The following is a 16,698-nucleotide window of genomic DNA, read 5'->3' on the forward strand; positions in this document are numbered from 1 at the left end:
GTTGGAAAATGACTCTCAGGTTGAGATAAGACATTTTACTAAAGCAGAAGTCTAAGTTTGTGCATGCACAAGTAAAGAGAAAAAACCAATAATTTTTTTCTCTACTTCCCATCAGCAAGTGATCTCTGACCACTTCCCAGGAAGCACGCGTAGTGGAAAGGCAAACATTGTAAATGACAAATGTCTCCCATTTCCTTCTCCTTTCCTTAGCTTTTATATCTGAGCTGATGTCATATGGTATGGAATATCCCTTTGGTTAGTTTGGGTCAGCTGGCCTGATTGCGTCCCCTCCCAGGATCTTGCCTATCCCCAACCTACTGATGGGGGGAATGTTGGGGACAGTGCTGATGCTGTGCCAGCTCTGCTCAGCAGTTCCCATAACACTGGTGTGTTGTCAACACCTTTCTAGGTACCAAAGCAAAGGACAGCACTGTGAGGGCTGCAATGGGAAAATGAACTCCATCTCAACCAGACCCAGTACACTCCCTTTCAACAGGATTAACATTGCATGTTTGAAAAGCAAGGGGAAGAGTAATTAGTAAATGAGTTATTAGTTAGGATTGTTAATTATTTCTTTTTAATTAGTTTTTCTTATTAATTAGTCATTAGTCTTCACTAATGACTAGGTGTTCACTAGGTTCCTAGTAGTAGTGAAGAGTAAGAGTGATTAGTGAGTGAAAGGAAAAGGAAGGGCTTTGTGACTGCAGGTTTTTTAGTTTCTGTTTCTCCCGCATCCCTTTAATAGAGGTAGGTGTACAGCAGCTTTCTTCTCCGTCTAGCGTGGGAGCCTCAAAACTGTCAGACAAGGTATCCTTCCAAAGAGACTGACCCTCTGGGTTACCTTTTACTACTGAAAGGCCACTAGGATAGTATGATCTTGTCGAAGATTTTTCATTTAGGGAGCTGGTGTGGATTTGCTTACTTTTCCTTTCCTATTCTTTTTTTCCTACCTCACTTGCAATTTCTCCGCAGAAAGACTATGCTACACAGGTATCACCTACTGAAGGTGATGACAGACCATGCAAGGGGAACAGATGACAGACTTCTTCATCTTCCCCACTAACATTTCGTGTGAGATTTTATTCTGTGTTGCCATTTCGATAAATTACATAATTTGAGCCTGTGGGAAATGAAATCCTGAGTTCTGCTAGCATTGCTTTTTCCACCTTCTTGCTTATAGCTTCAGAAAACTGTAAACAACCTGTGTTCAGATGTTGTTTAGGGAACCTCTGTTAAAAATGCTGCAGAGAATGACCTGCTCTGTATCTGTCCCTGCCCTCTAAATGCTGAAGGAAACAGCAACCAAATACCAGTCAGGACAGCTGTTCCCATTTCTAAACAAATTCTACTCTTATATTCCATTGCTAGTTTGTAGTTCGGTCATTCCAGTGCTGTAATGATCATTTAGCAAAACCTGCTGGAGAACAAATTTGATTTGAGTTTAGTGCAGTACATCTCCATTTTCTAGAAACCACAGAAACAAATTGAAACAGAGAAAAACATATGTCCTCAACCCTTTGCAGCGCTGCACAATGTAATGAAATGCATAGGTTTTTGCCTCTCTATGTTTGGTCTTGAAACAATTCATGTTCCAGTGAAATTTGATATTACTGTGGAACACTGCTGTTGGTCCTGAACAAGTGGCACAGGGATGGAAATAGTTTTTTAGGTAATACGCCAAATGCCATTTTCAGTCCAAGTGTTGGGGAACATGGGTGAATAAAGGCAAAAGGTGATACAATATTGATATGTCTACTTACAAGTCCTTTGTGTAAGTAACTAATATTAAATGTCTGCATGCTAATTTAAGTCCTAGTGCCAAATAAACCCCCAAGCAAACCAGAAAAGAAGTAGTATCAACACATAATATGTCTTGTGGCTAAGGTGCTTTGTAGAGAAACCATAATGTACACATATTTATTCAATTTAGGATTAAAAAAGAAGTCATCAGAAGGATGTATTTTGCCCTAGCAATAAGATAAAAAACGCAATCAATGTGTGTGGTAAACTGGCTTCCTAGAATTTATCCTGTGTCTGGCCAAAATTACTCTCATCAGTTATGAATGTCCAGTGTATACACATGCCAGAAAATATAATAATTTCCCTTGAAGTACTCTCATTAAATCATGAATTGAGTATTCAGTAGTCTTTTGACATGCCTGGTTAGGATTTTGTGGTATTGCACTGTATTTACAAGAGTTTCTTTCCCCACCCCCAGCCTGTGTTCTAGAGAGATTTGGAAATGTAAAATATCCTTCACATAGAAACATGAGCATTTCTGTGCTCAGAAATTACAGGAAAGCTGCTGATTTTTAATTATTTTCTTTTTTAATCAAACACTAGAGATGTGATGATAATGTGAAAAAATTTATGTTTATTTAAAGGCAAGCATTCATTTCTCTAAGTAGGTTGACCGACCTACTTACAGATGACCTATTTTTACTAGATACAGTGGAGAAATATACACAACTTTATTGCGAGTAAAGTAGTCTGCATTGCCACATTATCCTTAAATCCTTTTGATCCTTTTAAACAAATTATTTGTGAGTAGCAAGATAAGGTTAAATGAGGTACAGTGTGTGTTACCTTTTATGATATAAAATATATGTAAAGATACACCTCAAGCACTTTGGCTTCAATGAGGCACATATAAATTAATAATTAATAAAAATGTACCTAAAATAATTAGCTACATATCGTAAGACACATATAAATACTTTCAGATTCGAGCATGCGTTTTCCTGTCTTTGTTTTCCTTGAAAATAAAATTTTATTAGAATAGAAAAAGTGTATTTTTCATTAATTAGACCTGTTGTTTAATCTTTAATAAAATATATGTGTATAATTTACATGTACGCTGTCTTTTATTCTCTCTGTTTGGTTTCTCTAATGTTCTACTAGGATACATTTTGCTTCCTCCAAGTACAGTTGCTGGAAAATTTGCGTTTACTAAAGAAAGTTCTTACAGTCTTGGTAACAAGCATTCAACTAGGCTAAAAGGAAACGTACAAGGAGTGATTACAGACAGTTAAATATATTTAGGGAAATCAGGCACCCACAATCAGTTGCAGCAGAGGACATAAATGTGGGGAGTTCGTATTTTTGTGTCATTGTTGGATATATTGCCTTTGCTATTATTGGCTGAGAGACTCTTGCTATGAAATAGGTAGCTCTAAGTATAAAGTTCAAAAATTTTTGACCCCAAATCCTTTAAGTAAAGTTCCTGTTGTACTGCTGTCATTAGCAAATGCATAAACTTGAGAGCATAAAAACAGGGGTGAAAATTGTGGTTTTGTTTCTCTAGCACATGATGGTAATGGAAGATATGCTCAAGGACTTTCTGCTGGGAGAACATCTTCTTTTAGTTGGCAACCAGGTGAGTTAAAGATCTCTTACAATACCTGAAACAAACTCATTATTTAATGATGAAATTAAATCTGTTTTGCTTCATTGAAATTTCATTCATTTCTACTACTGAGATGTTTGATCCAATTTTTAATTCTTTATCTAATAGTGTCCAGGGGTTTTATGGGCACATATCTGTGGAAAATGTAAATGCCTTAAATGTTTTTTACATGGCTATCAGAGTAAAAAGTCAAAACATTAATCACAGAATTACTGAATATTCTGAGTTGGAAGGGACACACAAGGATCATAAAAGTTCAACTCCTGGCTTTGCACAGGACAGCCTCAAGAATCACCACGTGCCTAGAAGCATTCTCCAAATGCTTGTTGAACTCTGTCAGGCATAGTGCCATGACCACTTCCTTGGGGAGCCTGTTCCAGTGCCCAACCACCTTGTGGGTGAGGAACCCTTTTCTAATGTCCAACCTAAACCTCCCCTGACACAATAATAGTTATATGTAACATCATTACCATTAAAATCTTCAGTTAATGGCTTTGGTTATCCTTCTTAGCTATGTATCAAAGCTGTCCTTTAAAATCTCCAGTAGCAGATAAGAGATGTACACATGAGTATTATCTAAGTCTATGGTTAGTATCTTTGCTGATGGATATTTCTTTATTTATTTATTAACCAAGTTGGTTTTTCCCCCATAAAATAATCTTCCTTTAGCTTAGCTTTTCCTTAACAAGGATAGAATAATTTTTTAGCAATGTTTCTCTTTTGTAATAGCCCTTAGAAAAAGTTTAACACAAGGCACTAATGATCTAACCTATATAGCAAGGAATATAAAATGCTAATTGTTATTAGTTTGCATATATTAAAATATACAGTCTCATCTGTTTAGCATCCTTGTTATCTACTTGAATTTACAAAGATGGTGTACTTGAAACCTCTGTAGACTTTTGCTGGATGATGCCAGCTTCTCCCAAAAGGTTTAATCTTTTCATAAATAGAAATTGATGTATTTCATAAATGAAACAAGATCTGTTTACTCTTTTTCATAAACAGCGCTGTCTATGCCATCTTCTGAGTTGGTATTTAAAATGTTATATAGTACAGATTGCCTGCAGAACCTGCTGCCAAGGAATAGCAGGAGTGGGCTGAACCACAGGAGAAGGGAGGCAGGGACAGTGTCCTTAATGACAAGTTTTGCAGTCCTTCACTGTCCAGGCAAAAATAATAGGTCTGGGAATAGCAACCGTGTTCACCCAAGTCTGTGGCTGCCAGACAGGTCCATGGGGATGAGGCAGGTCTGAGGTCAAGCTGGGATTGGCAAGGTACGGGGCCAGGCACAGCATTTCCACAGTGTAGGTTGGGAAGGAACCAAGGAAAGGGCCTGAGGATACATGCAGCTCCCAAGGCATGGGGGGCAAAAGGAATCCCCCTGAGGCAGGAACACCATCTCAGAGCTGACCTTCAACTCTGGCAAGTAGAACCCTAGGTGGGGAGGAAGAGCTTGCAGAGCCCAGTGGTACACTCAGGGCTCATTTGGCAGAACATTTTTGAAGACTGTATGAGTACAATTATTAGGATATAAGGTATTTTTCCAGCAGTGGTATTCTCATCTTTAATGTGTGTCACATTTTCTCCAGGCTTTTGAATCTCTAATTGAAAACAGTGTTAAAAGATTTGACTGGGTTGAAGTATTGGAACATATTGCTTTGATTCTAGACATCAGCTGTCTAGAATGGCTGTACCATTAAGTTGGAAAATTAGTTGATTTGCTGTGATTTCTCTTTGGCAAATCAGTAATAAAGGTTTTGGTTTTTAATTGCTAACATACTTCTGAGTACTTTCAGGTTTACTCATTACTAATTTGTTCCACTGTTTTTATGTGTAACTAAGAAAGGGCCAACAGGCTTTTCCTTTTGAAATACTATTTTTAAGTTTGAAGCACTGTATTTGCCATTCTACAATCTTTTAGGACCACGGCAATCATTCTTGATTTCTTGGGAATGATCACTAACCAATTCAGAAATTGCTTACTAATTCCTTAAATATATTACTGTAAATTTGTTCAGCTTGTGATGAATCACATTCATGTACTTTAAAAGCAACCATATTATATCAATTATGCTTTCATGCTCCATGTGCAGATAACTCCACATTGAAGATATTAGAGTTTTCATCCTCTTTTTGTAAAGCAAATTATTAAAAAATAGGATTCTTATTTTCTGTTCAGTTACTTTAACAGTTTGATGTTATAAGAAGGTGGGGGTTTATCACTGCTTGGTACATACATCAGTGTGTAGTTTTGTTTCACATTTGGAAGAAAAAGATAATGATTTTTTGGACATACAGAGTGCTGTTTTGAGTTCCTTTCTGTTAAACTTCATGTTGGTGAATAAATGAATCATGGAAATTCAGTGTAATAACTGACAATTCAAATACTGTGAACCTGGGTATTTCAAAACATATGACTAACATCCCTTTGAATGCTTGTGTAATTTCCTAGATATTTAAATGAGTTGGCATATACCTAGGGACATAATTTGGTCCTTCAAAATTATGCCTATGTAAGTGAGTATCTCCGTTCAATTGTGATTTAATGTGCAAGGCTTGACCTGTAGTCTTTCTTTTTTTGGGTGTAGTCTGTCTTTGTTTGGGTGTTTAAATGTGGTTTTCCACTTTTGCCTCTTTTTTCATAACACATGTACACACTGACAATTCCTGCTATCTTAAGACCTGTCTCTTTTCAAAGTAATTGTGGTCTCTTGTATATTCATTTTAGTTAAGAGCTGACTGATGAGAGTTCTTTTACCAATATTTTTTTCAAGATACAGACTTTGACAATTAGTGAATTCCCTTTGAAATTCAGTGAATTAGAATTAAGTTATCTTGGTGGATGTTAGGGACTGGCTTTCGTAATGAAACTGAAGACAACTTGAAGACAAGTGTTAGATACCAACAGATACCAACAGCTTCTAAAGTAAACTACTTTACAACACTTCATTCATGTGTGTTCCCTGGGTCTTGTATGGCCCAACATAAGTGTAGTACATGCAATGTGGCTTTGTCTAAATATTTGTTTACAGTGGTTGTTTATTTACTTTGGATGCTAACTGGAATGTGCTTCCATTTCATATAAAAATGAACAGGTTTCTTTGAGTTCAGTGGATGGATATGAATTTTCAGCTATGAAATAGTTTCCAAGTAAAGGACATGCCAGTGCTATAAATATGACTTCTCATATTGCTTGCTGAATGAGCCTGTAGTCTGAGAGTGAATGACCATCTATAGTTTCTCAAAGCAACTATACAGCAGCTTCTTCTCTGGCTGAGAGTAAGCAGCTGCTTATTACTTTCACACCAACAGGCAAAGAACAGCAAGAGCCCTGTTCGGTAAAGGTTACTTATTCCAAACTTTGCAATGACTGTTTATTTAGTCATTACATATTGCTCTTGCAGTGGCTTCTGAGAGAAGTCTGACTTATGAGACAGACTGGAGTATTGATTCTTATTACCAAGGAAAATTTTTAGGCTGCGTTTTTGTGAAATTTTTCCTGATGGACATTGTGCAGTTCGTGGATTGGCCACTACTTGCTATCTTTTACTGTCTTGACCTTGGATTTTCTTTGCCAAATATGAGAGAAACTATGTTAATAACCAGAATTTGTTTATGTGGAAAAAGTTGGAAAATAGCGGTGGCTGAAACGCTTTTATTTTGTCTCACAATTTTAAATGTTAAATATAACATTTCCAAAATTGTTGCATTTGGAAGTTGTGTAAAGAGATGTGTTGGATGTTTCCACCTTTATTAGTCATAGGTGAGGTCTTGGCTACCATCGGTTGTCTTTGAAGATACCAAACAAAATATTTCTAGTTACAAGGGATTTGTGGCCTTCTGGATAGAGAAGGCTCACAGACCGCTCAATTCTGAATTATTTTATTGCCTTGAAATTTACTGAATGAGCTGTTCAGAAGTAGAACGAAGAATTCTATAAGGGTGATAAATACTGCAAATGATTTGAAAGAAGACCACAACAAAATCTTTGGAAGCACTTAGTAAAGTGTTGATGTGAGCCCACAGTAGGGTAAACTATCACAAATACATTAATAATGGCTACTGTGTCCAGCGGAGGGCTACGAAGATGATGAATGAACTGAACCATCTCTCTTATGGAGAAAGGGGGCTGGGCCTGTTTAGCTTGGAAAAGGGGATCTTATCAATGCATACAAATACCTTAAGGGTGAATGTCAAGAGGATGGGGCCAGATTCTTTTCAATAGTACCCAGTGATAGGACAAGGGTTAATGTACACAAACTGGAACACAGGAAGTTCCATCTGAATATGAAGAAGAACTTCTTTACTGTGAGGGTGACAGAACACTGAAACAGGCTACCCAGAGAGGCCATGGATGATTCTTCTCTGGAGATACCAAAAACCTGCCTGAACATGATCCTGTGCAACCCACTGTAGGGGAACTTGCTTTAGCGGGGGAGTTGGACTAGATGATTTCAAGAGGTCCCTTCCAATCCCAACCATTCTGTGATTAAAAGAGCTTAGAAATGTAACAGCCTTCTGGCACATTTGCCAATTTATTTTCCTGATAGAAGAATGTAATTTCGTCCTTGCTGCTGCCTTTCTTTAACTGAGAGATTAACTTACAAGAATGCTTGGGCTCCCACTAGGAATTTATTTTATTCTTGAAAAATTTAGTAGGAAAAATGATTGAGTCTTTCTTAAATATTTAAATATTTAAAATGACGTGCTCGACTAGATTTTTCCTTCTAATATAATATTCTTATTTCTAACTCATTGTGAAACTGAATTAAGTACAAACTAAGAGTGTAATAATTTCAGTCATCAGAAAACTTGAAAAAGCAAATCCTTGGCATTTTAACTTTTCTAGAAATAAGGGTCCTTGTTTTTCTGCCTGAACTTGTTTAAAGATAGACAGTTTCCTCTACAAGGTAGGAATGTACTATCCTGAACCAATCTTTTATTATTATTATGAGCGTGGAGAAAATAAACTCCAAATGAGCTAAATTGGACCAGATGCTATGAAATTTTTTGTCTAGAGAATTAGGTATGACAGTTGCGGAAAACTCAGAAAATACTTCTTTACTTGCTACAGTCATAACAGTATGTACGTATATGAGAATAGGCATCCTCTTTAAATGTGTCTCTGCTTACAGTGTCGATTTCTGCTTGTACATATTAAACGGAAGAACCAGAATTAAAAAATAATCAAATTTTTTTTAATGTTTCTTCACATGAATTCTTTCTATTATAAATTTTTCATGTGCTCCTCTCCACTGAACCACAGTTGTCTTACCTTGCTGGAAATGTAAAGGTTGTATTTAGCCTGACAGGGCTCAGGGTTGAAAGTTGTACTTTAAGTCAGAAAAAGACATAAACTCTACAAGCTTATCTAGACCTTTAGTGAGAGATGTATCCAAAGCATTCAATTCATGATTCCTATCAGGGAATTAAGTTTATTTGTTCTAATGGTGAAATCTTATTATTTTGCTGTCACCATAATTTTTGCATGCCCCGGACGATAAACTCATAATAAAAAAATGAGATACTAAACCACAGAACACTTGCTGTTGTGACTGATAAAAATATACATTGCAGCTGGGGCAAGACTTAAAACCGTCTCTGCTTTTGTACAAGTATTTTAATTTGTTGCTAACATTCAAACAAGGTAGCAGTGACAGGGTCGATTGCAGTGGTCCTCTGGTAGCAATGTCTGGTGTCTGCTGGTGATACACCTTCTGCAATTATTAAACTGCATTATTCACGTTTGTTCCAAGCAGGGCTTTATAACACCTGGAGTGTGTGAAACAATTCTGTATAGGTGCTGCTTGTTGCTTTGCTGATAACAGTACATTTTTTTAGAAAACCAGAAATATGATCCTCTATTCTGAAAATAGCAGCCTCAACCAAAATGCATGCATTGCAAATGTTTTTGCTGGCAGAAACAGGCAAACTGAGGCCATGGAAGGTGGTTTAGTGCCAGACCCAGTGTTAGAAACTGCACGTTAGCAAAAGTGTTTTCATTTTCTGAACATTTTCATTGTTCAGCTGCAAGTTTCTGTGATAATGACATTGTCAATACAACACTTTCCGTGAAGTCAGAAACTGAGAACTCTGACATGAGGGTTCTGGATACTAAAATGTAATGATAAGCCAAATTTGTCTTTCATTCCCTAATAATGGAATTTTAAAATTAGTTATGAAATAAGACTTCCTAAGGTGAAAAAGTGATAAACTGCTTTTTTACCAGTTTTAAAATTTGTTTCATTCTTTTTGTAATGAAACAGGTTCTCTGCTATGCAGGATGGCTGTGCGCCAAGATGGAGAAGGTGTGATTGCAGTGTTTCAGCTGAAGGGCAGTACTGAAGAGCACAACCTGGCAACCTCTTTAGCTGCTTCAGTATGACCTGAAAATCATTTAGAAGAAAATAAAAATGAGGCAGTGTGGCTTAGATTTTTTTTTCCCTAAGAGGCAAATTGTTAATTTCAAAAATTTGGGACCAGTTCTTTTGTACTATAACTTTATTGCCTTTGTTTGGGCTGTTCAGGGGATAAATTTGTCCCACTACTGTGAGATCTGTGTCCTGAATTGCAAAATGCCTCCTGGGACCTGTAATAACCTTGTTTATATTTGAAACTGCAGAAGATTAAGTCATTTCATCCTTGGTAGCAAGTGTTTACACTGTCAATTAGAAGAATTTTTAACTAAGAGATTATTTTGTCTTCTGATTGCGTAATTTCTTTTTTGTTATTCATTAGTGCAGATATTTACTTCCCATTTTTCTATTTCAGTTGTCCCATATGTCTGATGGAATAAAAATTGTCCTATATTTGCTCTCTGAAATATTTTTATTCTGTTCAGCTGAAACACTAACACAGATGTTATTTTCTCTCTAATTAGCATGTTTATATCTCTGTTAAATTAAGTAACTGCAATAGTGCATATTTAATATCATACAGCAAGTGTTAATGGCAAACTATTTTGTCCTCTGATTATTACCTCAGGCTACAATAATTGCAAATTACGTGAGATTATATTCTGAATCCAGTCCAAGTTCAACTCAGTCTTTAAGTATGTTCAAGTGAAGGGTAGTTCTGATTCTTTCTGCTTAAATAGTTGACTACTGTCTCTGGGGATGTCCAGAAGATCCAGTTTTATCCCTGGCAGGCGGAGGAAAGGAGGATGACTTTGTTGCAGTTTTGTGGTTTCTTTTTTCTTAGGTGCCAGTAAATCATTTCAGAGGTTTTTTTTTTTCCAAAATGGGTTACCATTTTCCGCAGTTCTTGTCCACCTGAAAAAGACTACCAGGCATATTCTTTATCCCATGGAGGTCAGGTGAATTTAGAATAAACCTGCTTTTCTGGGCCTTACATTAATGCATAGTACTTAAGAAATGAACTCATCCAAACTCTCTTTTTGCAGTTTCGTAGTGGTGCTAAAGAGCCTTCTGAATATCTTTGGTCTCTTCCTTCCTTTTTATTATATTGTGACTTCTCAATAGAGTAGCCAAGACAAAGAGAAGTAGTAACTTGTTATGAAGTAAGAATGTAGAGGGATGGAATCAAAAAGCTTTGACGTGAACTTTGCTCCAGCTACTCTTGCCAGCCAAGGATTTTATGTGGTACACCACAGCCTCTGTGAAGGCACACAATGTACTCTCGGAAGCAGTTCAACCTAGAAGTTGGGCAATGTTAACATGTTTATAATATCTAAAACCTGGTGGGAATGCCTTTTGGCTTTTGAATACTGTATGCACCTTTTAAAAAATGTATGATGTTCTGAAATTGAGGTATACTTAAAATTAAGTAAAAGGAACTGTGCAGAGAGTCTGATGAGATGCGCAAATAAAAGTAAAGAAAGGGTGAGATGTGGTCGTGGCATAGCTCCCATTGACTTCACTGTGTTACTTTAGTAACTGTGCTCTTTCCCTTCCTCCACAGTGCTCCTCGACCATGCTTGTGTCCTCTGAGAGTTCTTAGAAGTGAGGTGCTCTCCTCTTAATACCCTTGGTGATAACAACATGAATAGAAATATACAAAAACATGATCCTCTTTCTATAGGAAAAATCTGTTACTTCGTAGTTGGGAAAATACTTTCAGACATAATTCTAAGAATCTATAATAAACATAAAAACCACATGCACTTTCAGTTAATGCACATGAAAGCCAATTTTTTTTTTTTAAATTACAGTAACCACATTTTTTGATATTAAGTATGTTTGACATTGATTCAATATGTTGATCTATTTCACCATCTTTGTACTTGCCACAGCTGGCTGGAGTCCCAATCTGCAGCAAAATAGGATATGCAATCTGCTTGGGATTGGTACAGAAACTGTGTGCAGACATCTGCCCAGCCATCATTAAGTCTCTTAGGAAAGGAAGCTACTTTCAAGCATGGGTGTTTTGTGCTTGACACTGTTTATTCACCCATTTATGATTTTAAGTATCTGACTGCAAGTAGCAGGAAACATATGTGAATAAAACTGTGTGCCACTAGGGGATTCTTAGCCTGTTTCTGGTTACTTTTAATGCTTCTGAGAAAATTTCTGACTTGCAAGTTTCCCCCCAAATAGTTATGTCCTATAAGTTCTGCAGTTTCATCCCCTTTCAAAGCAGTAGAGAACTGTTTCCGGTGACACTTTTTGGAAACAACTGGTGAAAGATATTAAGCGTGTTGCAGCTTCTTACTACACCTATGTGTAAAGCTGTAGATTCTTCTGAAGAATCAGACGGAAGAAGGTTTCTGAGGAGGCGTGTGGCAGAACACTGACTTGAGTTAGCTCTCTTGTCTGGAGTCAAGTCTGTAGCAGAATCTAGGTAGTTTTATTCTTGTCTGCGCTGTGGTATTTTTTCCTCTGCTCTCATGGTGAGAACTCTCCAGTGGTTTCAACTATTACACATACATGCATGATTCTCCATTTTCATAAATGTAGTCAGATGAGAGACCCATTTTAAGAAGGTTAAGCGGTTTGCAATTCTGCAGCTGGCAGTTACCATCATTCAGCTAGAACTTACAGTCATAAATGCCATAACTTGCAGCTCTGAATGCTCCTATTCTGTTTCAATGCCAAGTGAAACAGATTAGGGAATCTCAAGTTGGTTTAATCTAATCTTTTTAATCTTTCTGTGGGTTATATTTATCTTCTTATCCACTGCTGTGGACTACTAATTGCATTCATGCAGTCAGAGTGAGAATCTCAGCAAAGGGACAGTATCTTGTCAAACAGCTTTTGGCTAAGCTACAATTGAGATTTTCTTTCTACTGTTTCCTTTTCTTTTTCCTTTGCAACCCTCGGTAATCTCACTGGCTTTCTGAGTTCCCAAATCTGCAACCACATCCTTTCAGGAAGGATAAGAATTTCTACATCTTGGTCTGCATCAACATCAGCATTTTAGAGCTGATCAAGAATGTACTTTTGCAGGGACTCTCCTTACTGCAGTTGGATACAAGACCCAGATTCTCTTAGGATAAGACTAAAGTGCTAATTCCTTCCATGGGACCAGGTTAGGCCTGAACTGAAATACCAGCTCCTGAACTGATTTTATAGGGCACAGCAGGGTGTTAGAAACACCTGATTCACTTAATAAACCCACTGTCATCATTTTGCACAGCTTGCTACTGCAGACATCCTCCAATAGGACAATTATACATTTTTATCTCCAACCAAATTCTGATTCTATTTGGGTCTTTTTTAGTAACTCCAGTGGAATGGGATCAGCAAGTATTACCAAGGCTGTGCCCAAACTCCATTTGACAGTTACAGGATGTTTCCTACAACCACTGGGAATGACCTTTTCCTATTAAATGCAAGACAACTTCCTAGCACTGATATTTTTGCAATACCTTTATGAAATAGAAAGGCTGGAAAAACTGGTGTTAGTTAAGGGATGCATCAGCATGTGTGACATAACTCTAGGGATACAATCCTACCTCTGGTTATTTCTAGTAAGACAGATAAGTATTTTGCAAATATATGTAAAATAAAACATATATCGTTTAATTGTGTTCAGAATTCTCTGAACTGAATTGAAGTTGTACTTTCCTGTAAAGGAGTATGGAGAGTATTTTAACAGCTTTGGCAAGTTATCTTTTCTTTGTTTATAACCCTTAAATGTGTACATCTGTATTATGTCTTAATATTATATTTATTTACTGCAGGGTGTTGGGAAAAACAAGGTTGTTGACAGATTCCTTCACCTTCTAAACAGGCCCAGAGAGTATTTACAGCTGCATAGGTAAGAATGTGTTAGATTTTCATCCTTTATGTTTTCAGTCTAATTTCTCATGTTTTAAAACTCATGTTTCTGAAGTTTAATGTATTCTTACTGTTTGAACAAAGACCGTATTATGGCAAGTGGCACACAGACCACAGGAATTTGTCTGGCAGAGGCAATAAGCTGACAGGTTGAGGAGGGGGTGGGTACAAGAATATAATGCAGTCGCATTGTTTAATATAAGAGGAAGTAGAAGTCAAGAGAATACTGATGTTAACTTGGTTCAAGAAGTTAGTAATATATTTTGCTGTCATTTCTGGAGAAATTTCCCTAAGCATGAGATACTGTGTGAGGGAAAAATTCAAAGGTGCTTGTTTGAATATATCACTCATCAGACAAAAAAATTTACATAATAAAGGCTTTTTAGCCTTTTTCCTTTGGCACTTGTGCTAAATGCATGTATTTCTTTCTCACCCATAAACATTTGGATTAGAAAATTACATTACAAGCTAAAAAATGGACTTCAAGACAATAAACCAATTGAAAACAATTCAAAAGATGAAATAATAGCAAATTATCTACCTGCTTTTTATTACATGAGCTTGAAACCAATAAATTGAAATAAAGACTAAATATATCTAGAAGACTCATTTTTGATTGAACTGCATCCTATTTCAGCTTCATTCTTAGTCCTTACCTCTCTGTCTTCAACTTCCCAGCTTCATCACTCTGTCTCCTTTCATTATCACTGTTTTTTAAATAGTGCTAATAAAAACATTGATCTTTGGTATTCTGCCTTTTAACAACACAGTCTCTGTAACACTTTCTCACTTTCTCACCCATTTGTCTTCAAATGTCTTATACTTGTATTCCTGATACTTGAATAGCTCTATCTCACTACTTTTCTACTGCTGCTTTCCTTTATGCTACCTCTTCTAGACTTCCGTCATTTCTCTCTAAAATACTGCTTTCGTGACCTCCTACTTTTAGTTTTGTGTTAACTTTCCTGCTGTCTTCTCTGCTTGGAGCAGAGCGCTCCTTACAGATAAAATACACTGACATTTTTGCAAATCACAATTATTTCACAAAGTACTACAATATTTCCATCTTTCTGTGTGTTTTCCAGTGAGATGTGATCAAGCAGAACAGTGCTTTAATATGAATTCAGATAGCTCAGGAGAACATTGTGTAAGCACAGTGTTTGGGGTGATGATGGAGCTGTAGAATGTATTAGTTTCAGCATGCTAGTTGATGCATCACTAGGAAAAAAAATGTGCTTTTATTGTCTTGTCAATACAACCTTCTATAGTTTCTGTAAAACACTGTTCATGATTCAGGGTTTTAAAGATAGATTGAAGTAGAAAATAAAGCAGAAAATGATGAGCAGTCCTACAAAAATAATTTGTGAATATGGAAACATGAGAAATCTATTTCCTGGGTAGCATTTTGAAATTCTTTGTGAAGAACTCAGTCTATATAATACTTTGCTTGACTTTACAGGACTTTTAAATAAGGATTACAGTATTGTTAGTGCAGACTTCTGCATTGCAAAACAAAATAAGAGCAAGTTTACAAAAAAAACCCCAACAGTTCACTAGTAAGCTGTTACATACTTTGTGGGGAAAAATTTAGTCAGTAGCTTATGGCATAGAAGTATTTTATTAGAAAATATGCTGGAATGTGCACTTCATCTTTCATAACCCTATGTGTTTCTGCAGATTTCCTAGCTACTACCTTTAAGCATGCCAAGGAAAGTATTTCTAAACATAATACTTTCAATGGTGCTCATATACCTGAATTACAGATACTAAGAAATAGAACGTTCCAAGAATGCATTGTAGTTGATTACCTTGTAAGGGAAAAGGATAATTTTAATGCTTTCTTCATGAAAAATGTGGAGGTGATTCCCTGTAAGATGAAGGTGGACTTTCTCTACCCTTTCAGAAATATGTCTGGCAGATGGCACTGCATTAGTCCTTGAATTTTGGTTTACAGACTCTCTAGTTCCACTTCAACTAGTCTCTCTAGAAATGAATGTGCACTTGTCAGCTGCATATTCTGAGACTCAGTTTCAAAGAGGTGGTGAATCTATCAGAAAATGGCTGACATCATGAGTTCCCAAATTTGTCCATATCGACTGTCACTTCATACAGTTAGCTATAGAATGAGTAATAGGCACATATGTACGGTAATGCCAATATGGAATGGGTTTTCCAACTGAATAATGTCTGCTGTGGAGAAGAGAGAGATATATCCTTAGCTATAAATATTCTTGTTGGTGGGTATAATGAAGATGTAGAAACTACAACAGTGGAAAGAGAGAAGAGTTTTAAAATTAATATACTAAAGACCTTTAATAAAATGTAGTGTTATGTAATAAAAAAAAGTAGCAAATAAATAACAGACAAAAATAATTAGACTGAATTTGAGAAGTATTCTGATCTGTGAGTCTAATCACCATTTTCTGAAACATGTTTCTTTAAATGCTATTTAAGTGCCAGAATCATGAGGATATTCCACATTTACTTTTAATAGCTTGTGAATAAGAGGGAAATACACTGTCGTGTAGTTTAATACGGTTTGTTATGCAATGTAATTGTCTTTTATAGAAGAATACTTCACCTCTTTTGACTAAAAACAGGGATATAAGAGAACTAAAAATGCTATTAAAACTGGTTTGGTTTTAATTGTTGATTGTTTGGTTAGGGTGGGTTTTTTTGTTGGTTTGAGGGGTTTTTTTCTGTCTTGATAAAACAGTGTAAGGAGTTCTTCTGATCTAACTCTACATATGTTCAATGACGTTCAAGGAGGGAGTGTTTGCCTTACGCAATGAGCTATTACCAGGAGTAATTTTAAAATCTCACATTTTATATCATACTTCAAGATGATGAGAGGAGATAAAAAACAGAAGAAATAGTGTGTTTTTCCTTAAACTTCCTTTCTGACATCTGTATTTACTTGCAGTGCAACTGATTCACATGGGAAGAGTCAGCCTACCTTAAGATTTCAATTGCTTATGGAGGTTATGAATCCTTTTCCTTAACCTTTTTTACAGCACCTCATTGAGAAATTTAATTTTCTTGAAATTTTTA

The 16,698-nt window shown here is 36.4% G+C and overlaps 1 protein-coding gene across 2 annotated transcripts in view; it reads left to right on the forward strand.

Moving 5' to 3' along the window:
* Nucleotides 1-16,698, forward strand: part of VWA8 (von Willebrand factor A domain containing 8) — a 181,776-nt gene that overhangs the window by 72,746 nt on the left and 92,332 nt on the right. For both annotated transcript variants that reach the window (XM_027720277.2, XM_039382906.1), the window contains 2 exons: nt 3,305-3,376; nt 13,551-13,627. In XM_027720277.2, coding sequence (XP_027576078.1) covers nt 3,305-3,376; nt 13,551-13,627 — 149 coding nt within the window. The remainder of the gene's footprint in view (nt 1-3,304; nt 3,377-13,550; nt 13,628-16,698) is intronic.

Source organism: Pipra filicauda, unplaced genomic scaffold (assembly GCF_003945595.2).
Source record: "Pipra filicauda isolate LSUMZ 115617 unplaced genomic scaffold, ASM394559v2 scaffold28_size6257848_pilon, whole genome shotgun sequence".
NCBI lineage: Eukaryota > Metazoa > Chordata > Aves > Passeriformes > Pipridae > Pipra > Pipra filicauda.